Source organism: Phragmites australis, chromosome 11, assembly GCF_958298935.1.
Source record: "Phragmites australis chromosome 11, lpPhrAust1.1, whole genome shotgun sequence".
Classification (NCBI taxonomy): Eukaryota; Viridiplantae; Streptophyta; class Magnoliopsida; order Poales; family Poaceae; genus Phragmites; species Phragmites australis.
In genome coordinates, this window is record NC_084931.1 from 24,115,201 (window position 1) to 24,140,770 (window position 25,570).

General features: G+C 42.1%; 2 protein-coding genes across 3 annotated transcripts; both read right to left on the reverse strand.

The window, feature by feature from the left end:
- Nucleotides 1-437: 437 nt before the first annotated feature.
- On the reverse strand, nucleotides 438-5,900 carry LOC133884456 (MLO-like protein 1). The gene is made up of 14 exons (XM_062323880.1): nucleotides 5,506-5,900; nucleotides 5,350-5,407; nucleotides 4,665-4,900; nucleotides 3,172-3,288; nucleotides 3,030-3,084; nucleotides 2,756-2,847; nucleotides 2,465-2,539; nucleotides 2,300-2,388; nucleotides 2,149-2,198; nucleotides 1,947-1,987; nucleotides 1,398-1,607; nucleotides 1,237-1,304; nucleotides 1,085-1,145; nucleotides 438-991 (listed from the first exon to the last, which is right to left on the reverse strand). The coding sequence occupies exons 1-14, from the start codon at nucleotides 5,635-5,637 to the stop codon at nucleotides 773-775; spliced, it is 1,503 nt and encodes a 500-aa protein (XP_062179864.1). The 5' UTR covers nucleotides 5,638-5,900; the 3' UTR covers nucleotides 438-772.
- Nucleotides 5,901-18,661: 12,761 nt separating this feature from the next.
- On the reverse strand, nucleotides 18,662-25,352 carry LOC133885272 (pentatricopeptide repeat-containing protein At4g14050, mitochondrial-like). Of its 2 annotated transcripts, XR_009903209.1 has the most exons (3): nucleotides 23,148-25,352; nucleotides 22,824-22,855; nucleotides 18,662-18,893 (listed from the first exon to the last, which is right to left on the reverse strand). XR_009903209.1 is itself a non-coding variant. In XM_062324959.1 (2 exons), exon 1 carries the CDS (start codon nucleotides 25,016-25,018, stop codon nucleotides 23,192-23,194), a length of 1,827 nt encoding a protein of 608 aa, XP_062180943.1. In that variant the 5' UTR covers nucleotides 25,019-25,352; the 3' UTR covers nucleotides 18,662-18,893; nucleotides 23,148-23,191. The 2 variants fall into 2 exon arrangements, 1 of the variants encoding a protein (XP_062180943.1); XM_062324959.1 differs by lacking the exon at nucleotides 22,824-22,855.
- Nucleotides 25,353-25,570: the final 218 nt, after the last annotated feature.

Genomic DNA, 25,570 nt, shown 5'->3' on the forward strand with positions numbered 1-25,570 from the left:
CGTCCTGATAACTCAAGTTTTGTTAGATCCAACTATGAATTACATCATTGAATACAAAGGTCCATATGTCATCATATTTACCATTATTCTTTTCATTAGGCTTCTTATAATATTATAATCCGCTCCGATCATAATTGGTACAGATTCCATTATGCAAGCATGGACTAATTCGATTAAAAAGCTCTATTTAAATTCTCGTTGTCCTGGTCCGCTACCAAAATTCATTCGAATCTATCATCCTTATTCTTAATCTTGAATTGTAAAGAAGTCCCCCTAAGAAATGTTCCCAATATCAAATACTTCTAAGTTCATACCTAAAAGAATACCACCACAGCGAACATAGTGTTGGGTCCAACTCCATAGGAAATGTCTTCAGCCACATATATGATTAAGTTCTGCATCACTAAAAGAAATTCTTCCTGTCTCTAATAGGGCAATAAAATCAATATGTTGTTCCATCGATGTTTCCGATAAAAAAAAAGCGAAGTTTGCAACCTAGAATGACATTTGTGTTTCGATTGCCGGCGTGCAAATGCAATGCCGCCTGGCTGGCGAGTTGACCACTCCTTTCCTCCATCAAGCATCCCCACTTTCCAGAAACACCTCTAATTTACAAGCGGCCTTCTCGCCATTGCATGGCTCTTAGTTCTATGAATTCAAGATATTAAGGCGAACTAAGGAACTATATTACGGCTGCTGCGAGTACAGCTATCTGCAAAAATGATGGCATATGAACATGCTACATCATGAAAACAAGGTACACGCACTCGCACTACTGTCCTATCACTCTTGTGTTTCCAACATCCTCATTGTCCTCCCCGGCTTTCGCCATTTCAATATTAACAGAAGGTCCTGCCGAATCGGCGTTGTTCGTTGATTCGGCAATGCTCGCAGCCCCCTTCAAACCCTTCATCTTAACCTTCTGCGCCCAACCCAGGACACCTTGCTGCACATGCTCGTTGAAGATCTCCTTCTTGTAGCAGGTCCCCATCTTTGAGCGCAAGAGAGCAAAGCATTTAAACATTGAAATAGGAGTTTCGAGGAAACAACTATATCGACAAACAACATCAAAATAGCGACGCACCTGGGTTACGATTGCATACAGAGGCAGGGTGCTGTAACTGCAGAGAAGTTGGATGATGACCCTGCAAACAGAAAGATGGATGCAGGAGTTAAACAACACATTGTGCTTGCCTTTTTTGTATGGGATGATAAAACTGGAGGCATGAATAATACCCGATAACAAGCCTCGGCACGATAAAATGGACTTGCCCCATGATGCAGGAGTTGAATCCGTAAGTTGTCTAGAAAAAGGGAAGTGGGTAAACAATGCTGTGAACTTGTGATCAGCCATTTTATCCGAGTACACTACACAAATGATGAGTCGCAATGCGTACCAGTATCCAGAAGAAGAATGCGATCTCAAATGCATTCTGGAAGAGAATGAAGTGGATTAGGTAAAGGACAATCCTTGGCCGCCGGAACCAGAAGTGGTCATCTGATGGTTTTACAACCAAATCACCCTCAATCGCCGTGTGCTTCTCAGCTACATCTTGGGCTAACTGAGCTATGATGTGCTCCAGCTTAGTGCCAATAGCTAACAGAAGCTGCAAGAAGTAAATAAGTGTGCAGTAAGCATCTAATTCAAATACATGCGCAGTGGTGAGAACAAATCCAGGGCACAATTTGTTCAGATTATGCATAAGGCATGTTCTATAATCTTACTAGCTGCTGTCCATAATGCTTTGGAGAAAGTTTGTGAATAAAAAAGGTACCAGGTTTAGTTCCCATTGAAAATCAATCTAAAAAGTTTCAAAACGAACAGCATGCCGTTATGTGATTCGTGACATCTACAATGCAAGTGTCATTGGTCCTTTCCAGTGACCTTCAGAATTTAGAGAAAACTGGGTCGGCACTTTAAAACAACACATTATATATGTACTTACAAGAAGTGGAAGGAAGGCAATCCAAAAGTATGCGTGCCAACCTGCAGATTAAGAAACGAGGTTTAACTAGTTTTGAGAAGCATAAATACTGAAATATCAACACAGGACCTAGCTGCCTGTTGAAAGGGATAAACTGATCCCATAACAACATTGTACAGGAAAATAGAAACCATAAAGTTGCCTTTTACAAACCAAGCCTTACCGTTAACATTCAGCAAAAGAAATATCACCACGAAGATCCACAAGTACCAGCTAAAACGGGACATAAACAGTGTGAACAAGTTTATTTGCGATGTAATTTGCTTCGATTATTTAAAAATATATATAAACATGCATACCACTCTTTGAATTACCTTATGCCAACTACTTTCCGAAAATCAGCCTCTAAAACCCTCACCATGTATCTATGGAAATCAAATTTTGGGTTTCCAGGGCAGTGAGTCTGCAATCCAAAAAAAATCTAATGTTTACAGACAAGGAAAGAACACATCATTAGTTTATCATCAGCTGATGCTTACCATGATAAAACCAAGGCGCATCGTGGTGTAGTCTGACTTAGATACTGATCCATAAAATTGCTTACCAAAAGAATGCTGAATGGAAAAAAGGCTAATTAGTTAACAAGTACCTACTTTTGTGAAGATTAGTTCATAAATATTTAGTGATTACTTTCAGTATTAACCCAAGATACATCGTAATAAAGCAATTGACACAAGCGCATATAAAACACTGTGTATGCCATCTTGACAAATACATGCATTTTTGCACCATATAAAAAAATCTCTGATAGAAGAGCACGCATTCCTTACCAGCCAACTCAATATTATAGAATCTTTGCCAATACCCTTAAAACGTTTCCTGATAAATTCAAGTTGATGCAGATGGGTCACCTTCTTAGGCCCTGCAATTTCAAAGGATTTTATCATCCTATCACAAATAAACAGGGTATTCTTTTGAGAGGAATATAAACAGGTCACAAACAAAGCAGCTTTTTTCACTAGGTTTATTGACTAATAAAATAGTGATTCAAACTCCAAATGTATCGTTGCACTAAAACATGAGAAAAAAGGTAGGTTCTGATACCATTTCCTGGAGCCTCTTTCTGAATTTTATCCTCCCACTGTTTACATTGGTGTATCTGAGTAATAAAATACAGTGAGAAACAGCTAGCATAAGCAAAAAGAGTTATGCGGCTTAACTGCAAGGCATGTCATAAGTTGCATACCTTTGCACCTCCCAAAATCATAGTTGTAACGCTGAAAATAACATGTGTGATAGCCAGAACAAATATGAAAATGTGCAACTGATGTATGGCTTCAAGGGACAGCAGTGGAACTTTTCCCTGTTAAAACAAACACAACAGTTCATATATACCATTAAATCATAAAAGTGAAACATCAAGATTGCATAATGTAATACCCGGAAATGTGCAAAATTCAGATGTTGACCGTGGGACCCATGAGGAATGCAGATTTTGACTTTTTGATCTGTTGCTCGGATGGACGATCGGAGACCGTAGATGCGTAGATCTCGTCGAGACGATTCTGTTTCGCTATCTCTTTGTATTGCAAGGAAGTCGTTAATACCATTTTGGGATGATATTGCTATGGTGAATTATAGCTAGCGGATGATAGCATGTGGTTGTTGTTGTATTGCTAGGATTAATTATGTTTTCATATGTTGTTAATCTGTTCAGCTTATTATCTATGTTAAGGATGAATGTTTAATCAATTATAGCTAAATAGCTTGTTAAAGTAATTCACTTGCTGAGATTTTTGAATCTCACTCTTACTATCTTTCCAGGTATGCTTTGAAGTGTTTGCGAGCATACCTCCATCCTTTTGGTTTATCCGTCGTGATGTCTTTTTGGCGAACTTTAGACGCTTTTGTTGTATGAGTGACCCGTCATGGTACTTGTGTATGATCGAGGCACGTTCCTCATTTCCTAGGATATTTAATTATGTTAGTATGATGATATATATATTTCTCTCTGTGTGTGGATGAGTTAGTTAAATCTCTAGTTGCAAGGGAGGTGCTGCCGAATTTTTTTAAGGTTCAGCGAGCTTGAAGGTTAGTTTTGTAGCACTCCAGGCTTGTGGTGGTCCCCGGGTGTTACACATAATCTCCTTATCAGCATCGTTTGTTGCTTCAAAGAGAAATGATTTCAGGTAGAATTGTACATAGAAACAAACCAGCTGTGGGAAGATTGCTCTCAACCTAGGACTTAGGAGTGACAGCGTAAGCTATGTGCCCAACTGATCTTCTTAAGTATTGTAATCCAAAAAAAATAAAAAAGAAGTATTGTAATCATCACTTTGACTTAACTAAGAATATTCCCCATTCAACAGGGTCAGCTATCCTTGTCTGTCAATGGTGCTCCCTAGTTGTCAAATGTAAAGTAATCATTATTTCCACTCCAAGATTTCTACTACTCCCACTTGGAAGTCATTAGTCAGTGCAAATATAGAAAAAGAACATGGCTTCATGACTTCTTAAGATTGAAACAAAATCATTGGAACAATTAACGGAGTCCCTATCCACTTGGTCTAACTAACATGTGGCACACTAGCGATGGAAGCCCTACAAATTTATTGAGTGCCCGCAAGTTCACAAGTCCAATCATACCTAACTAGCTTTCATCGAAAACCATAGCTCGCACAAAAACAAAAGAATTTTTTTGAACAACGATCGCTGTTCCACACTGCATGATCCACTCACCTTCTTCTGACAGTGCTCAGCGGCAGCCCCGCCCTCGCTGAGCAGCCGCCTCCCGATCCGTCCAAGGACCTCGGCAGCAACAAAATGCTCTTTTGTGGCGCCCACCTCACTAGCCTTCTCATCCAGCCTCTGGCATGGCAGCATGTGGTTTGTCCAGCCGGAAGGAATGCATGTCCTCTGGATTATCCCCTGGAACACCGTCAGCAGCAGGGAGATGAACCCGAGCAGCATCAGCTCTGCATTACACCAAGACAAAGAGATCAATTATCTTCTCCAGTAATTGCAAAACTGCAAAGGGACCAAGGCAGGAGAAAAGGCCATGAAGCATAATATTTCGCATCAATCCCACTGGGTCATCGCAAAACTGCAAAAAGATTCTTCTTTTGCAGCGGAATCAAATAATTCAAGGTGTATTTTGCACTAGAGAGCCCATCTCGTCGAGAAATTTCACCACCACGCCCAACTAGTCAATCATCCTAGTTCCAGGTAAACTGGGAACAGACAAAGAACGCGTTTTTCTGAAGCAATCGACATTGGGCTCAAATCGCAATTATCTGTGAACCAAAAAGAACACCGAATCCTCTGCTTCTTGGTAAGTGGTAACCACACCATAATGCCGGCCATTTCAAAAGAGAGAAGAGCTAGCGGACAAAGAAGAAGAAACGGGGACATGTGGCACGAGTACCTTCTTTCACCTTGAGGAGCGCCTCAAAGAGCGGTTTCTGATCCTTCTTCTTGAGCGTCTGCCAAGAACACCACAGCTCTCTCAGGTCAGCGTCAGAGGCAGCGCAAAACCGCATGGAAATGGAACGGCTCCAAGCAGGGACGTGTGCCTACGCACCTTGCCGAGGTAATGGAGGCACCGCTCGGCGACGAGCGAGAGGAGCACGATGACCGAGCATACCGCCGCCACGATCCACGTCGGCGTGAACTCCAGCGCCGCCTCCTCCCCGTCGCCGCCCCCGCCCACCATCGCCCGTCCCCTCCCTCCCGCCGAAGCCAAAGGGCTCGCCTTTACACGGAAACCGCCACTACCGGAGGCGTTCGGGCGCGGCGACGGAGAGGACAGGAGTGGAACTAGAAACGGCTAGAAGAGGAGAGGAGTGGGTAGGCGCAACTGCGCGGTTGGCAGACTCGGCACCGGCTCCGACATGTAAAACCTAACTTGACTTCAAAATTGTTAACGGGTGAGAATTCATCTCCAGTCTCGAATCCGGTGAGGACCCCGCGGGTGGGATCTGACTATCTGAGTGCCGGTGCCGAGACGGTGCGGGCGGTGGTGTTACGGGTGAGCGATGGCTCGGCGGGCGGGTGCGACAACGGTGGCCGTGCAGCAGGAGCGAGGGCGGGTCTAAAATCCGCGGGGACTCAACTCGTCCCATTGTTGGTCCTAATCGTGTTGCGGTTATGGGTGGTTGTTTTGTTTTATCCTCATGAGCAAATAGAGAAAATCTCAATGCATTTTTTGAAACTTTCGAGCAATTTACTCAGCTCAAATTGTTAGGACACAAATTTTAATGATCAATTAGGTATTTATTGGAGAGGGATATCTCATCCAAGGAACATGAACTTGTCCTTTCATTATGTATAAATCAACATGAGTGCAATAAAAGGGATAGCAAGAGTTCATTCTACTTAGTGTTCTATTGTCTCTATTATAATATACCGTAGCACGTTATCAGCACGAATCTGAAAATAAATCGTAACATATATTATGTAAAGTCACTCTATGACTTAAAACAAACGAATAAAATATGGTACAAGTCAATCGAATAAGTTTATTCTACAGGAGAGTTACTCAAATAATGATAATTACTCATATGTGCTTATAAAAAAATCCTCAAAAGGATTTTGTATCATCTCAGTGTATATAGATGATCTCAATATAATCAGAAACACATAAGAAGCACGCAATTATCTTAAGACGGAATTTAAGATGAATAATTTGGACAAAATCAAATTTTGCTTAAGTCTACCACTTAAATATATTACCTCAGAAATACTTATATACTAGACTGCATATATTCAAAAGATATTAAAGAAATTCAATATGGATATATAATATAAATACCTATGGCTGTTCAATCCCTTGATATGGATAAAAATATATTCAAACATCGAGATAATGGTAAAGAAATATTTGGATCTAAAGTTCCATATCTCATATCTTCGGAGCGCTAATATGTCTTGCAAATTATAACAAGTCTGATATTGCATTTGCGGATAACTTGCTAATTTAATATAGCGCAATTCCAACCGACACCATTGGGCGTGAGGAAAGAATATCCTTAGATATTTTCAAAATACAAAGAATCTTGATTTATTCTATCAGAAAAACAAAGATACGACTATAGTTGAATATACATATACTGGCTATTTATTTGATCCTCATAATACCAAATTACAGATATATTTTGTATTCTTATATGGTAAAAAAGTCTTCTAATAGAAGCCATCAAAATCGGATTCTCTTGCTACTTCCACTAATCATTCTGAAATAATTACAATTATATAAAGCATCACATAAATGTGTATAGTTTCACAGAATGATTAATTATATAAAAGAATTATATGATATTGATTCCTTAGAATCATCAACCATTATCTATAAAGATAATGATGCTTGTATCACTCAAATACATGCATATTATATAAAGTAAAATATCACATATCATATTGCCTAAAATGATTTTATCCTCATGAATTACATAAAAAATATGGAGATATACACTTCATAAATAATATCATGTGATAAATATTATAGATAAAGTAATAAAGCAAATATGTCATATCATTTTCTTCTAATTTTTTCAACTTAGTTTTTAAAGAGTATTCGATAGCATATTATGATTATTTCTTCTCATATTTTTTCTATAGAGTTTTAGAGGAGATTTATTGTGTTATATATAGATGAACAAATTGGTGGAGAGGGAGTATTATAACACAAATCTTAATGATCAATTAGACACCTATTTAAAAAAGATATCTCCTTAAAAATACCTGTGGGGAAGAGATATCTCTCCAAAGAACACCTATTTAAAATAGATGTCTCCCAGAGAAACATAAACTTATCTCTTCATTTTATATAAATTAACATGAGTACACTAAAAAAAACCAGAATTCATTCAATCTACTATTATATTATCTCTATTACCACGAAACGAATCACAGCCACGCTCCTCAAGTAGAAAATCAACCGTCGCGAAGCGCAAGACCTCGAGCGAAGGCAACGCGTGGCGTGATCTCCCGTGTCCTTTTCCGCTCAGGTCTGCACGCCACTGTCAGTCAGCATCACAGGGGCACGTCGCCTCCTCCAACGCGTTGTTGGCCAGCGATCCTCACCCACTTGTGGGGCCGACCAGACATGTGGGCGTGGGCCCGGCAGTATGGAATTGTGCGGACGGCAACGGGCGGGAGGGACTTCTTTGTCTTCTCCCTCGGAATTTTAAACCGGTGGACGGCGGCGAGGGAGACTGCTCTGTCCGTTCCGAGGCCGCATGCCAGTATTCGAGCTGAACACAGATTCGGTGAAAACATACTGATCAGTTGCCGCGCAAAAATCTTCCTTCTTTTAGCTTGCGCGTGGTCATGAACAAACGGTCGTAAATATAATCTTAATCGATAGACATTAAACAAGTCAAGCACGGCTGAGAATTTCTCTATTGTCCAGGCAGCTATCAGGATATACTCTCCAATAAGGGAGAATCCACAATTAGAGATGGTAGTTGGTCTTGTCAGGTTGGATCTCCGTAGGTTAAATTTGGGTAAAAAAATAGCTCTACAGGGCCGTCGGGTTAGGATCCCGATCCAAACCGGGTTTGAATTTAGATCTGATTTTCCATCTTTGAGACACCCAAAACCACAAAATTCTAGCATGCCTTATCCACTCATGTGGCGCCTTATTCTCCACACCCAACTCATTTGGTTGAAGCATCGAGCAGGTCTCACCGCCGCGTCACCATCCATGCTACCACGCTCGCATCACCGTCTCCATCTCGTCCTCGTCCTCATGACGCTGGCTGGACCACCTGTAATAACCCAAGTTCTTAAAACCATAGAAATAAAAAACTTTTTCAAAGAAAAATAAAAATTTATATATATATATATATATTTATATGCATATATTTTTTATTGTCTATTTGATTGCTCGATTATGTGAGCTAATATATTTGTATAGGTAGTATATATGCTGTATGTATAATTATACAAGTGCATATACACGAGAAAATTAGAGAAGAAATAGAAGCTAAGCCCATCTCCCTTCTCTCCCCCTCTCGGTTTCAATCCAGCCTGCCACCATCTTTCCCCTCCCCTCTCTTTCTTTGGGTTGCAGCCCACTTCTTTTGCCCGGCCCGTCGAGCTCATCCCCTACCTCCAGCCTCTCTCTCTCCCGCTCTCTCCCGCCGCCGTGTTGCAACACCGAGAAGATCGAGCCAGCCATGAGCCAAGGATGAACCCGACGTGCATATGACAGAGAGGAGATTCTAGAAGCTTGCTAGCTCACGGATAAGCAAAAGTCCCGGATGAGTACACCCTATCTCCAATCGGAACCAAGCTCAAATTGGAGTCTGAGTAGATGCCACCGCCGCCTTTCAAATCGAAGTCGAGCCGCTCTCGAACTCTATCTCCTCCAGGTATAAATAGCACGTTAGACCCCTCCCGTAGAGCATCCCAAACCAAGCCTTCAGTCTAGAGCCATGATTTTGCCGCCGCATCGAAAGAGGAAGCCGCCGCCGTCTATCTCGACCACCGTAGCCCGAAAGCCGCCACCAAGGAGTTCTCTAGCATCGCAAGGGCGCAAGCAAGCTTCCCGACGCGATCCCAGACACCAATCGTCACCCGCATCCCTGGAGCTTCGCCGACACCGATACATGCCCTAGGTGAGTTCCCCGTGCTTTCCCGACCCTGTTCCACCGCTCGCCGGAGTAGATAAGTCACCGGAGCGTTGTTGATGAGATTTCAGCGTTGCGCCGTCGCGGAAGCTGTTGTCACCGCCTCTGTTCAGCTAGAGATGAGAGCTAGTGCACATGAGTCGTTCGATCCAAGACTAAAAGCCGAGATTAGAAGCCCCTCATATCCCTTCGGTAGCCAATCATGAAGTGCCACGTGTCAAGTCATAATCCCAACCAGCCATACGCCACATCACCGAGCCAAGTCATCCAACCACGTCAACGTTTTTGCTTACATGTCAAGCCACCTTACCTTGTAGTGCCCAATCAGTGTTATTTTTCTTTCTGGATTGTTTTAATTGCTTTGATGACATCATAATAGTTGAATATTACACAATAAATAGTTTTTAGTATAAAAATAATCTTGAAAAATAATAATAAATAGGAAATTAATTTATGAAAAAAAATATAGGTTTATTTAATTCTATTTAATAGTTTATAATTTAAATAAATGCTAGAAAAATTCAAAAAAATCCCAGAAAATCATAAATGACTTTGAAAAAAATTCTAGAATACTCCTAGCAACATAATTTCTTTTGTAGATAATCTTTTCAGTCCTGTTTTAATCTTAAAAAAAATCACAACTTGTAAATCGTAGCTTTGTTCTGATCCTTTTTTTAATAGTCTGGAATAATGTAATCTTGTGATGATGATGTTTGTTGTGTAATGTTTGGTTCTTTTTGGATCTTGATGTTTATGTGTTCTTGTTTTTCTGCATATGTTGCAAGTAGACGCCAACGTTACGGAGGAACTAGAAGGTCTACAGTATCAGGATTTTGAAGACCCAACTAAGTTCAGTGAAGGCAAGTTGTGTTCTTGATCATTTTTATCCCAGTTTTTCAAATATTTTATTTTATAAACATGCATGCTAATAAATTGTTGAGAACCCTAAGAGTTAGGTTTTACTCTAGTGTTTCCCTTATCATTCTTGTCGTCATTGTATGATTTTGGATTATGGATGGGTAGATGATGCTTAGCCTTGCTTTGGGATGGTAATTATGATAATTGTTTCACGAACTTGATAATGGTCCTATGCAACAATGATAAAATATGATGGAATAATTTTTTTTAGCAATATGGTATAAGGATTTGAGTAGGTGGTATGATGAGATGTATGGTTGGGAAAGTGGTAGTCTTGCTCAAATCTAAGGATCGGTTCATAGGGTGACCTTTATGTGTTTAAAGTACAACCACAAGTCTGGTATGGGACGGGCCAAGCTAAGTAATTTGCTTACTCTCAGCATAGTGTAGACCAAGCAGAAGAGCTGTGAAACGATGATGTCTTGGGATCCGAAAGGCTCAAGAGGGGGCTTCCGTTGTAGAGGTGGAATCACACGGCAGTGAAATCTTAGCGAGTAGACATGTGCTGAGAGGGGCATTGTAAAGGCTTTATGGTGGATTCCTAGCACATACCTTGGTAGTGTGTAAGAGTTATCCATCGGTCAAAGGATGCTCGGCAAAATGGGATGATGCGTCTTATGGGTAAAGTACAACCTCTGCAGAGTTAAAACTGAATATTCAGCTGCGCTCACGATTATAGGCAGCACTGAAAACCTACTATGATTATAACTTGATATTTTGGTTAGTCGGGTCAACTGTGATGGTGGGAATCATGGTTGAGGATGGTCAATCATAGTGGTGGGAACTATAATTAAGGGTTCAACCTTAGTAGATGGAACTTTGGTTGAGGTGATGGTTAGTTGGTTGGGTCAAGATAGATGGAATCTTGAGGTGGTTTGTTATTCACTTAATTAGTATTGCTTTTCAAATATTTTTTTACTTAAATGCTTATTTATGCAAGATGGTTCAACTTGCATTGCTCTGCTGACGGTGTGTCTGCCACGAACTCTACCTTGACGAAAGATGTGTTGAATTGAAAATCACATACCAGCGTTACAGAAGTGAGAAGTTTTCTTAGTCTAGCAGGCTATTACCGTTATTTCATAGAAGGATTCTCGAAGATAGCTAAGCCACTTACAGAGTTGCTAAAAAAAGAAAAGAGGTATGAATGGACAAGCGATTGTGAAGTGAGTTTCAATGAGCTTAAGAAAAAGTTAACTACAGCCCCAATGCTAGTGTTGCCGGATATCCAAAAGAATTTCGATATATACTGCGACGCATCTCGACAAGGTCTTGGATGTGTTTTGATGCAAGAAAGACAAGTAGTAGCGTACACCTCGAGATAGTTGAGGACTCATGAGAAGAATTATCCACCTCATGACCTGGAGTTAGCAACAGTGATACATGCATTGAAGATATGGAGGCATTATCTTCTTGGGAAAAGATGTGAAATATACACGGATCATAAGAGTTTGAAGTATATATTCACCCAGACGGATATTAACTTGAGGCAACGAAGATGGCTAGAATTGATCAAGGATTATGATGTAGGAATCCATTCACCTGAGAAAAGCAAACATGGTTACGGACACATTAAGTCGTAAATAATACAGTACTATGGCTATGTTGCAAGAAGCTCAACTGACTTTATGTGAAGAATTCCGATGACTTAACCTAGGTTTTGTTCTGGGATTTTGAGGCAGTAACCATGGAAGTGGAACCTACTTTGGATGAGGACATCCGAAAAGGACAGATGGAAGATGAAAATATCAAAGGGATTAAAGCGAATATCGAAGCTGGCAAAGCCCCAAAGTTCTCAAAAGATGAGAGAGGCATAGTCTGGTTTGGCAAGCGCATCTATGTACCAGACTAGAAAGAGCTTAAGCGGATAATCTTAAGAGAAGCTCATGAGTCAGCTTACTCTATTTACCTAGATAGTAGCAAGATGTATTAGGATTTGACGAATCATTATTGGTGGCCTGGTATAAAGCGAGAAATAGTCGAGTTTGTGGCACTATGTGATGTATGTCAGGGTGTGAAAGCAGAACTTCAGAAACTAGCAGGATTACTACAGCCATTGAAGATACTAGAATGGAAATGAGAAGAAATTGGGATGGATTTCATAGTTGGATTACTTCGTACCCAATCATGCTATGATTCAATATGGGTCATTATGGATCGCCTCACGAAGGTTAAAACAACCTATAAAGGAGATAAGTTGGCAGAGTTATATATATATCTAGGATTGTGTGTTTACATGGAGTTCCGAAGAGAATAGTATCAAATCGAGGGACCCAGTTTACCTCAAGGTTTTGGCAGAAACTTCATTAATCGTTGGACACAAAGTTGAGTTTCAACTCGGCATATCACCCACAAACAGATGGACAAACAAAAAGAATAAATCAGATACTTGAGGATATGTTGGGAGCGTGTGCTCTTTAGAATCGCAATAGTTGGGATAAGAACTTGTCATATGCAGAGTTTTCGTATAACGATAGTTATCAGTCCAGTTTACAGATGACCCCGTTCGAGGCATTATATGGAAGGAAGTGTAGAACGCCTCTACAATGGAGTGAAACTGGAGAAGGTCAAGTGTTTGGACTAAAAATACTCAAGGAAGTCGAGGAACAAGTCAAGGCAATACAAGAAAAGTTAAAGACAACCCAATCCAGATAGAAGAGTTATGCAGATAATCAACGCCGAGAGTTAACCTTCAAGGTTGGAGATTATGTGTATCTCAAGGTCTCGCCTCTAAGAGGACTTCGTCGCTTCAAGGTTAGAGGAAAGTTGGCACCTAGGTACATTGAACCGTTCAGAGTAAGTGCCGGACGTGGAGAAGTGGCCTACCAGTTGGAATTGCCGTCCAATCTAGCAGATGTGCATAATGTGTTTCACATATCACAGTTGAAGAAGTGTTTGTGAGTGCCAGAGGAACAATTACCTTTGGAAGAAGTGGAACCACAAGAGGACTTGACATATTCAGAATACCTTGTTAAGATTCTGGAAACAACGGAGCGTGTGACTCGGAGAAAGGTCATACGTATGAGCAAAGTACAGTGGAGCCACCACATTGAAGATGAGGCAACCTGGGAACAAGAAGAAGAGCTAAAGGTAGAGTTCCCTCACCTATTCGCAGATCAACCTGGGAACAAGAAGGGGGTAGGTTTTGTAACAGCCCAAGTTCTTAAAACCACAGAAATCAAAAGCTTTTTCAAAGATATATATATATATGTATGTATATCCATATATTTTTAATTGCTTGATTATGTGAGCCAATGTATTTGTATAGGTATTGTATATGTTGTATGTATAATTATACAAGTGTATATACATGAGAGAATTAGAGAAGAAATAGAAAAGCTTTTGAGCTAAGCCCATCCCCCTTCTCTCCCTCTCTTGGTTTCAGCCCAGCCCGCCACCATCTTTCCCCTCCTCTCTCTTTCTCTAGGCTGCAGCCCACTTCTCTTGCCCGACACGCCGAGCTCATCCCCTACCTCCAGCCTCTCTCTCTCTCTCTCTCTCTCTCTCTCTCTCTCTCTCTCTCTCTCTCTCTCTCTCTCCCGCCACCGCGCTGCACCACCGAGAAGACCGAGCCGACCACGAGCCAAGGATGAAACCTGACGTGCATAAAATGGAGAGGAGCTTCTAGAAGCTTGCTAGCTCAAAGATAAGCAAAAGTCTTGGATGAGTATGCCCTATCTCCAATCGGAACCAAGCTCAAATTGGAGTCCGAGTAGATGCCGCCACCGTTCAAATCGAAGCCAAGCTGCCCTCGTACTCTATCTCCTCCGGGTCTAAATAGCACCTTAGACCCCCCCCCCCCAAGCATCCCAAACCAAGCCTCCGGTCTAAAGCCACGATTTTGCCGTTACATCAGAAGAGGACGCTGCCGCCATCGATCTCGACCACCGTAGCCCGAAAGCCACCACCGAGGAGTTCTCTAGCATCGTAAGGGTGCAAGCAAGCTTCCCAACGCGATCCCGACCGCCAATCATCGCCTAGGACTGAGTTCTGACGAGCTCCGAGGAGGTTTGCCACCGTGTGTCATCGCCCGCATCCATGGAGTTTCGCCGGCGCCAATACGTGTCCTAGGTGAGTTCCTCGTGCTTCCCCGACCCTGCTCTGCTGCTCGTTGGAGTAGATATGTCAACAGAGCGTCGTTGTAGCAAGATTCTGGTGTTGTGCCGTCGCGGAAGCCGTCGTCGCCGCCTCTGTTCAACCGAAGATGGGAGCCAATACACGTGAGCCGTCCGATCCGAGACCAAGAGCGAAGATTAGAAGCCCCTCATACCCCTTCGGTAGCCAATCATGAGGTGCCACGTGTCAAGTCATAATCCCAATCAATTGGATGCCATGTCACCAAGCCAATTCATCCAGTCACATCAGCATTTTTGCTTACGTGTCAAGCCACCTTAGCTTGTATTGCCCAGTCATTGTTGTTTTTCTTTTTTAATTATTTTAATTGCTTTGATGACATCATAATAGTTGGATATTGCGCAATAAGTAGTTTTCAGTATAAAAATAATCCTAATAATAATAATAATTAATTTTTGAAAATGTTTAATAGGTTTATTTGATTTTGTTTAATAGTTTTATAATTTTAATAAATGCTAGAAAATTCTAGAAAAATCCTAAAAAATCATAGATGACTATGGAAAAATCCTTAAAAATTCCTAGCAACATAATTTCTTTTGTAGATAATCTTTTCAGTCCTATTTTAATCTTTAGAAAATCATAACTTATAAACCGTAGTTCTGTTCTAATCCGTTCTTTCACCGAATAGTCCGGAATAGTGTAATCTTGTGATGATGATGTTTGTTGTGTGATGTTTGATTCTTTTTGGATCTTGATGTTTATGTGTTGTTGTTTTTCTGCGTATGTTGTGGGTAGACGCCAACGTTCAGGAGGAGCTAGAAGGTCTGCAGGATTAAGATTTTGAAGACCCAACTGAGTTCAGTGAAGGCAAGCAGTGTTTTTGATCATTTTTCATCCCAGTTTTATAAATATTTTGTTTTATAAACATGCATGCTAATAAATTATTGGGAATCCCAAGAGTTAGGTTTTACCTTAGTTTTTCCCTTATCATTCTTGTCGCTATAGTATAGTTTTAGGTTATGGATGGGCAGATGATGCTTAGCCTTGTTTTGGGATGGTAATCATGATAATTATTCAATGAACTTGATAATGGTTATATGCAACAATGAATAAATATGATAGAATAAATATATTTTAGCAACATGGTTTAGGAATTTGAGCAGGTGGTATGATGAGATGTATGGTTGGAAAAGTGGTAGTCTTGCTCAAATCTAAGAACCGATTCGTGGGGTGACCTTTCTGTGTTTATAGTACAACCACAAGCCTAATATGGGACGGACCTAGCCAAGTAATTTGCTTACTCTCAGCATAGTATAGACTAAGTAGAAGAGCGGTGAATGGATAATGACTTGGAATTCGAAAGGCGCAAGAGGGGGCTTCCATTGTTGAGGTGGAATCACGCGGCAGTGAAACCTCAGCGGGTAGACATGTGCTGAGAGGGGACATTGTAAAGGTTGTAGTGGATTCCTAGTGCACACCTCGATAGTGTGTAAGTGTTATCCGTTGGCCAACGGATGCTCGGCTAAACAGGATGATACGTCTTATGGGTAATGAACATTAAAATTGAATATTCAGCCGTGCTCACGGTCATAAGCGGCACTAAAACCTACCATGATTATAACTTGATGTTTTGGTTAGTCGGGTCAACTGTAATAGTGAGAATCAAGGTTGAGGATGGCAATTATAGTGGTGGAAACTATGATTGAGGGTTCAACCTTAGTGGATGAAACTTTGGTTGAGGTGATGGTTAGTTGGTTAAGTCAAGATGGATAAAATCTTGAGGTAGTTTGTTATTCACTTAATTATTATTAATTTTCAAATATTTTTTACTTAAATATTGATTTATGCAAGAGAGCCATATTAGTGTTATTCTTGTCAAGCCTTACATATTCATACTATTTCCTTCACAACTTGTTGAGTACGTTAAGTGGTCACTCTTGCTATCACCAAACACCCAGTTAGAGAAGGTATCGAGGAATACGCTGAAGGTGGTTCGTTATAAGATGGTTTCTACGTCGATGATGCCTGTGAATGAGTCATAAAGGATTAGAGTACTCGGAGTGTCATCTTCCGCTCCTCCGCGCAATCACGGGCGCGTACGCTGCACTCCCGCTGGTCCTCACCGTGGTCGTGCTCTGGTGCAACCCCTTCACCCCCGACCGCCTCCTCCACGGTGGGTTCTCGCCCACGTCACGCTCTGCCGCGCTGCCTCCGCGTCCCTCAACTCCCACTTCCTCCCTGACCCCTTCATCCGCACTACCGTCATCACTGTCACGGATGACAACATCCTCCCTGACATCGCCACGCTCTCCTTCGTGTTTGCTGCCTAGCAGGTGGCCCATCTGGCTCCCTCATCGGCTTCTTCCTGAGGTCACACCACCTCGACCTTGCCCGCAGGTGGTGGGCGTACACGACACCACAGCTGGGAGCCGTGAACGGTGCGTGTGGGTGCGGGAGGGCGCAATCACGGGCAGCACGGGACGGCGTCGGCACCGGCGCGGGCGGCGACGGGAGCGGCGACGGGAGAGGCTTCCATCCCAGTCTCCTCCTCCCCAGCTCCAGTGCCCTCCTTGGCGCTTGTGCCGCCCTCCTCGGTGAGCCCTCTCTAGTGCCCTCCCCAGCACTCGAACCGGGGCAGGAGGGCCTGTTTCGGGTCCTCGTTGGGGCCGAGGGCGAGGGTATTTTTGTGCCCGGTATTGATTTGGGGGCCAGGTTAGATTTAAAGAATTAGATTTCGGGTCGTGTGTGGGCGGTCAAACTCGACGGGAGCACACCCATTGCCATCCTTATCCACAATGGTTTCTCAAAAGAGAGGGATTTTCTAAAAAGCTCTAAGAAATTCCTAATCACTACTACAAAAACTATTTTCACAGGCGAGTTGTAACTTATTTACAGAGACGTTTAGCCACTTACCTCTGATCGAAGGCCTGTGAAAATTGACAATTTCCACCGGCGTAAAAAAGATCGCATGTGAAAACCGATTATCACAGGTGGTTTACTTAAGGAACCGTCTGTGGTAATTCCTATTTCTACTGGTGGTTTCTTAAGTAGACAGTTTGTGGTAATCTATCCCTGAATTTACATTTTTTGACCTAAAAAAAGTGATTTTTTTTTGCCCAACCAGGCATCTTCCGCGACCACATATCGCAAGTTACAAGTTACATGATTTTTCGTGTGAAATACGCGTGCATGGAGTTCTTGACACTCAAACCCGAAACCTCTCAGCTCGCGCAAAGGCTCTTTACCATCCAACCATAAAACTATTAGTGATACTAATAGCATATGAAATCATTTTGATATCTTCTATTTTAAACTTTAAATGATTGTTTGAATATCTAAATAACTTTAAATAAAAAAGTTTTTAACTACAAAGTTATAGATCTCATCAAGGCTATAATTTTCATATAAAATTTGTCATCATCCGATTTCATATGAAAAATTTATATATTTTTTAAAATAAATTATCATTCATCACAAGAGGCGGTTGTTGTAGGCGATTCACATAAGAATTCGTCTTTAAAAATTTTCACAAACGATTCATATAAATAATTGACTATGATAATATCTTATTTTCAGAGACGGTTCATATAAGGAACCGTATGTAAAAATTTATTTCTACAAATAGACTGAAACCACAGAGGACCTCCGTTAACTGCTCAATCAATTTTTCATATTAGCCATATGTGAAAAGACACTCTAGATATTAAAAAATAGTTTTTATATTAGTGAATTTTGTAAGTTCAGATGTTAATCTGCAGCAGTTTTGAAATATATGTAGAAATAAAAAATAGAATTGCCCCCGTGATATGCAACCTCATCAGTCATCACTCACCACCATTGCCACAACCCACCTGCACAACCGCTTACCGAGGATTCCCGGTTCATGTGATCGTCGCAGGATGCCCGGAGGCTGGAACGACAGCGGCAAACACATGCCCAGTCTAGTCGAGCAACTGAACTCTTAATCAGAGCAACTAACATTCTCAAGACTAAATAACATCATAAGGTGTCAATTGATTTTTTACCACCGCTAAGAAATGGCTTCGCTTATTTACCACTCTGGCCGGTCATCGACTCAAATAGTCTCACATTTCAATGACATAAGTGGCATCATAATCAAATGATCAATCTTTTTAATGTCAAATCATCAATTTATTACCATTTAGGAAAAAAAAATGGGATCAACATGTTGTACCGTATTGGATAAATATCATGTGAAGACCAATGAAAATACAATTCCGGGTTAACTTATGCAATCACAACCGGTTTCTTAAAATCAACCTCCATGACTTGCATCAGATTTCTTCTGCGATCAAATTTTGCCCATGCAAGTGTGCCTGCCTGCCTGCCATGAAAAAAAAAGACACATGATTCGGTTATAGAAAATAATGTGATATGAAACTGTTTGGAGATAATGCTTACTATGATAAAAGACAAGGCGCCATGGCATAGCCTGCCTCTGATCAATAAAACTGCTTAACAAAAGGACACTGGACTGAAGAGAAAAGGCTAATTTGTCGGTAAAGAGCTATTAGTCACTTAAATCACAAATCAACGATAATTCAGCGCCTAGATATTTCCCTTATGTGCTATATCTGTGTTCCTCTCTTCTTATGAAGTAGAGTATGTGCTTTCTTACATCTCTCAACACTTACAGCATTGCACAAACATAGGCATAGAGTGGCAAGTGCATTTGCAAACATGATAATGTAGGTTGCACGATACCAATTGGCATACTGGTAGAGAAGCACATGTCTTGCACCGCTTGTTAGCTGATCAATAATATTGCGAAATCTCTGCCAGCACCCTTAAAATGTTCTGCGATAAATTCAACTCAATGAATGCATATCCTGTTAGACCCAGCAATTCCATGTGATTAAAGTCTAAAACTGCAAGTGCCAAACAGATCAGATTAAGACTACAATTTACATCATTTCACCAAAGAATGATAAAAAATAGAGGCTCTGATGCCATTTTCATGTATTCTTGAATTTAATCCCTCAAGTGTCTGCACCGACATATCCGAGTAATCAAATTATGTAAAAATAATGTAGCAATGAAGTTAGAAATCCTGTAATGTAAAAACAAAGCATGTCTGTTTACCTTATCAGCTCCAGAAACCATGGTAGGAACATTGAAGATCATATGTGCCATAGGCACAACATATACAAAAAGTGAAATAAATGCGTAGCTTCAAGGAAGAGGAACAGAACTAGGATAAAGAAATTTAAGAGGAACTTGGAATAAAGCTACTTGAATGTTAATTATTTTTCTAAATTAGTATAATTATATGCCTGTCTACTCTTCTTAAGATCAATATTCAATCAGCCGGACTTCCAAGACAGGCACAATACATTCCCAAATAGCCACTACCATCCGGCTATTCTCCCGGCAGTATTTACCCTGTAATGATCTTTCTTGCAACCCTCGTGTTATGGGCTGTGTCATGGGGGAGGATTAGATCGAATGGGATAGCTGTGGATGATGGGAGGCCGTGGCCCTAGACCTCACCGGCACGGCTGTGGAGCCATGATCGGCTACCGCGCCACCAAGTCAGGGAGAAGATTTAGGATAATTTCTGCTTGCTTTATCCATTGAAGCCTATCCCTTTCATAGAGCAAGGGCGGCACTAACCGATCTCCTAACAGACTGATCTTAACAAAGGAAATCTCAAAGCAACTAACCAACTGACTTACCAATTTAACTAACTAAATCCCTAAGCAACTTGCAAGTAGCTGGACTAAACTGGCCTACTTTGCTGAGCCAGCCGATGCAGGCTTCTTGGCACGCCGGCCGTAGGTGCGGCCCACCATGACATCTCTCATCAGTGCTTAGAAAATAAAAGGAAAACAAGAGAAAATAACTGAAGTGCATGCTCTTCAACGCTTTTATTATTAAATAGAGTTAAACAGATCATCCTAGTATGTTAATGGTGTCAGTAGTACTAAAATTCCATCCCCACTCTTACCACATGGGTAGCTCCATTATTTATATTATTCTCACTTGTTAGGTAGTGCATGTACACAAGAAAAGAGAGACACACATGGTTGCATTGTTCTATGTTTCCTAAGACAAAAACAGAACCGATGTAGCGAATATGATCCTTTTAGGATATATATATGTGATTTTGGTAATTAATAACAACATATTCAATAGACCTAACAAATTTGTCAAGTATATATCTTAGTAGGTCTAATGAAGTAGCCACCGTAGCCGGGACAAAGATTAATTGAATTGAAAAAGTCCTAGGAAAAATGTACACACCGGATGGTCCGACGTAGAGGTAATTGTACACGCCGGAATGTTTTCCCGGGTGTTTTGTACACGCCGAATAGTCCGGCGATATGAAGTTGTGCACACCGAAGCATTCCAGAAGGAGTTCAAGTGTTCCACACACTGGATGGTTAGGCGCATGAAGTTGTGCACACCAGAGGCTTCGCCGCAGCATTTGGCGTGTACAAAACACCTAAGAAAACACTCTAGTATGTACAATTATCTCAACGTCAGACCATTTGGCGTGTACAGTTTTATTAAGACTTCTTCAATTCAATCAATCTTTGTCCCGACTGCGATGACTTTTTCATGTATTGCATTTATGAAACCTACTAAGGCACATACTTTACAAACATGTTAGTCTCATTAACTATATTATCATTAATCATTAAAATCGCATGCATGTCCTAAAAGGGTCATGTTCGCTACAATCTCCTCTTTTTTGTGATTGATGATAACACAGCCAAAACAAGTAGCAAAATATAAAAGATATCAAATGTAAAGTGCACAAGCGGCTAAAAACTGAATGTATGCATAGTAAGAACAACCAATAATACCAATTGTAAGAAAATCAATGATAATACTAATTGAAAATGAACCATTAATATCAATTGAAGTGTTTACGAAAATGAATCATTGATACCAATTCAAGATAGATCAATTGTACAGGAAAGATCTCATCTTTGTCATACCTTATTCTTACTTTCACTTTGTTCCTCTTTTGTTGTGATTGTCATGGAGACAATTCTCCCCCTTTTCTCCATCATCGTTATCTCTTTGGATCAACCTATACAAGAACTCTTTGCTTTGGGCGTGTCTTGTATCATGCTTATCCCTTTGTCAATAATCTTCAACAATCTTGCATCATGCAACTTGAACTTGCTTTGATCATCATGAAGTTGTGCAGACCGGAAGCTTCGTCAGAGCATTTTCCAGAAGGGTCCAATAGAGATAGAATTGCACAGACCGGATGGTCTGGCAATAGCATCGGAGGAATCACCGGAGGATTAACGGCTAGTGATAACTGGCATCGGTAGGCTGCGAGGGTAGACTACACACCGGATGATCTGGTGTTCAGAGAAGCTACACACCGGAACATCCGGCGTTAAGGAAAAAAATGAGTTTGGGTGGAGTTCCAACGGCTAGTTGCTATTGTTGTACACATCGGATGGTCCGGTGTTAGTACTGCTATTGACGCTGAATCATTTGATGTTCACAATCTTTTATGACCGTTGAAGCAATTGCTAGTGCGCGGGTTTAAGAATATAAATACCCATCCATTCAGTCATTTAAGAGTGCTGGAATCCAGAAAAGCTTATAGACATTTGAGAAGACATCCAAGCCATCAAAGTGCTAAAAGTGATCATTCAAAGTAATTAAGCACAAGATTAGGAAGTAGTGTTAATAGGCATAGAGAAAGTTGTGTCTAGGTATTATTGTCTAGAGAGGGGATAAAGGAGTGATTGTACCAAGTTTGAGGGGATCAAGGTGTTACTATATTGTACTAAGTAGTACGCTGGTACCTTGGAGTCTTGGTGACTCGCTGACACCTTCAGCCTTGGTGGCTCAAGCTTGTTGACCCTCCGATTTGATGTGAAGCGGCGACAAGAAGCTTGTACGGGAACGCAGAGACCTTTGCCTTGACGGCTCAAACTCCGAAGTGAAGACAACAGCAAGTGACCGGAAGAGAGGCTTATGGTGAAACCTTGCTTTGATAGTTTGATGGCTCAACCTACTTCAGACCTAGGTGGCTCAAGGGCTGTGACCGGTGCCATCCGAGCCTAGTGGCTTTTCAACATGGACTAAGGGTGACGTGTATGCCATCGATATTATGTTATAAAAATATCTTGTACCGAGTTTGTTCTCTCTACCTATTTATGTTTCCGCATTTATATACTTGTAATTTACCTTTGCATGCTTACCTTCTTAAAGTAGTTTGCTAGAATTAACTATAGCCGAGGACATAAAGAAAAAGGAAAGAAATTCATTTAATATTACTAACCTGTGCATCATGGTTCACTGGCTGTGGAAGTCCTGTGAAGTACATGTCAACTAAAATAAGTTTTTGGCGTTTCTAAATAGCCAGATGGAACATGTTCTACACTCTTCTCTGTTTTGTATAGATGCGAAAGATTATTTCAGTTTTATCTTTTTGAAAAGTCGGTTCTTCATGAAGTAAACAAAAAATTAAAAAAGTAAAATGTCAGTTCCTCACACGACAGGATAAGCTTGCTCTGTAAGAGTGAAATTACGTATTCCGTATCTTTGTTGTTCCTTACAGACATGCCAAAGAAGTAGATCCCCAAAGCAAGGAAAGAACTTATACCTTACCAAGAGGACTAGAAGCACAACTGAACATCAGCAGACCAGCTACCAGAATTCACTACAAGAGCACTTCCCACCCTCAAAATGGTGAAAACGACTAGCATCTCTCAAAATGATCTTCCTCTGCGTAATTTCACTAATTAGCTTCATTACTGTATGGCAGTCCCCACATACCCGAAGATTCTTCACCACCCGGATCACCGAACCTGGAGGAGACTTTAGTATTCCAAAAGCTACAGCCAGCCTCTCGCTGTGCAAGAACAGATGCTGCTCCTTTTCATGCTCCTCCAAGTCATGCATCACAGAACTAGTATCAGGGACATAACCCCTCTTGCGCATCTCTGAGACCAATTCCTCAACAAAGCTAACAATTTCTTCTCTAAAATCAGGTGGTACTTCCCCAGCATGAAACAGACGGGATTCCTTTCCAGCTTCAATCCTGCTATACCCTGGCTCTTTTCTTATCTCCATCTCAGACATGAGCATTCTTACCTTGGACACAGAATCCCACTTGCCATTCAATGCATAGACGTTGGATAACAAGATATATGTCGAAGGATCTTTTGGTCTCAGCTCAAGCAAATTATCAGCAACCCTGAGACACATTTCAGCATCTTTGTGTTTCTTACAGGCGCTCAATAGGGCCCCCCAAGTAGCTTCATCTGGTTCGTATGGCATTGTAGTGATGAGTTCTTCAGCTTCTGACAAATAGCCCGAGCGACTAAGAAGGTCCAGATAGCAAGTATAGTGTTGCAGACCAGGATTGATGCCATATTCCCGCTTCATTGAGTCAAACAGTTGCCGCCCTTTCTGAACAAGACCAGCATGACTACAAGCATAGATCAACCCAACAAATGTCACCTCATTGGGCTTTACTCCTGCAAGAACCATTCTGTCATAAAGAGCCAATACCTCCTGAGCTCGACCATGTTGTGCCTCTCCAACAACAATCGTCGTCCATGAGATGATGTCACGGATTGCAATCCCCTCAAATACTTCCCTAGCAGAGTGTATGTCACTGCATTTGGAGTACATGTCAACCAGCGCATTCCCCATGATCATACTGGACAAGAACCCGAGCCTCATTGCAAAACCATGCAGCTGTCTACCCAACGCAAGAGCAGCCAGGTCTGCCGCCCCGCCAATGACAGTCGACAACACGAACGCGTCATCGATCCTGACATCATCCCGCCTCATCTCGACAAACAACTCCACTGCTCTAGCATTGTGTCCAGCCTTAACAAACCCACAGATGAGTGCAGTCCATGCGAACAGGCCACGTCCAGGCATGCTCCGGAAGAGCTCCAGTGCCTCATCGCTGCGTCCGTTTGACGCGTACCCCGAAATCAGAGCAGTCCACACGACGCTGTTCTTCACAGCGATACTGTCGAACACTTTCCGGGCATCCTCCGGGACGCCGCACTTACAGTACATATCGATCAGCGACGACTTGACGACGTCGTCGCCGCTGTACGGGGAGGCGACAAAGTGGGCGTGGAGCTGCCTGCCGATGTGGAGGCTGCGCAGCCTGGCGGCGACGCTGACGAGGGAGGCGAGGACGAAGTGGTCGGGGCGGAGAGCGTCGGCGGAGAGCATGCGACGGAAGAACGGGAGCGCGAGCGCGGGGGTGGCGGAGTGGGAGACGGCGGCAAGGAGGGCGGAGTAGAGGTGGAGGTCTCGGCGGGGAGCATCGCCGAACAGGCGGTGGGCGTCGGGGAGGAGGCCTGACCTGGCGTAGGCGGAGACGAGGAGCACCGGGGCAGGAGGGCTGTGGACGAGGCCCTCCTTGAGAAGCCGCGCGTGCGCTCGGCGGACCGCCGGCGGCGAGCCTGCCGCGGCGCGGACGGCGGCTACGGCGGCGGGAGAGAGCATGCATAGGAGGGCCGTTCAAACGGCCGCCGCACTACTGGTCTACTGCTCAAACGGCGCTGTGCCTTCCCCTTGTTATCTGAAATATCTGAGCCGTTCATCCCGTTTAGACGGCCAGGATTTCGTCCTTTCGCAACTGTCGCACATCGAAACCTGAATAGGCCGCGCCGCCGCCGGCCAGGTCAGTTCGCTTCCTCGCTCTCCGGCGGCTCACCGGCCAGCACAGTGAGGTCCCTTCTGTCACTGCTTCTTGGCAGCCCTCCTCTCTCTCTCTCTCCCCTCCATCTTCTCTCCTGCCCTGTTCTTGATAACCGGATGTGCTTGAATAGTGAAAGCGCTGCTATCCACAGACGCAGTGCAGTTTATGCGCAATGCTGTTCTCTACCACACGGATACAGTGTTAGGTCATCTCCAGTAGCTACCTAAATTTTTATCCTCAAAAATATTATTACAGCATCCTCTATCAATATTACAGCATGTCTTATTTTTTTCATCTCCAGTAACTACCCTATTTTCTATCTTCTACTTTTTTTTTTCCTCCCTATAGACCCGTCT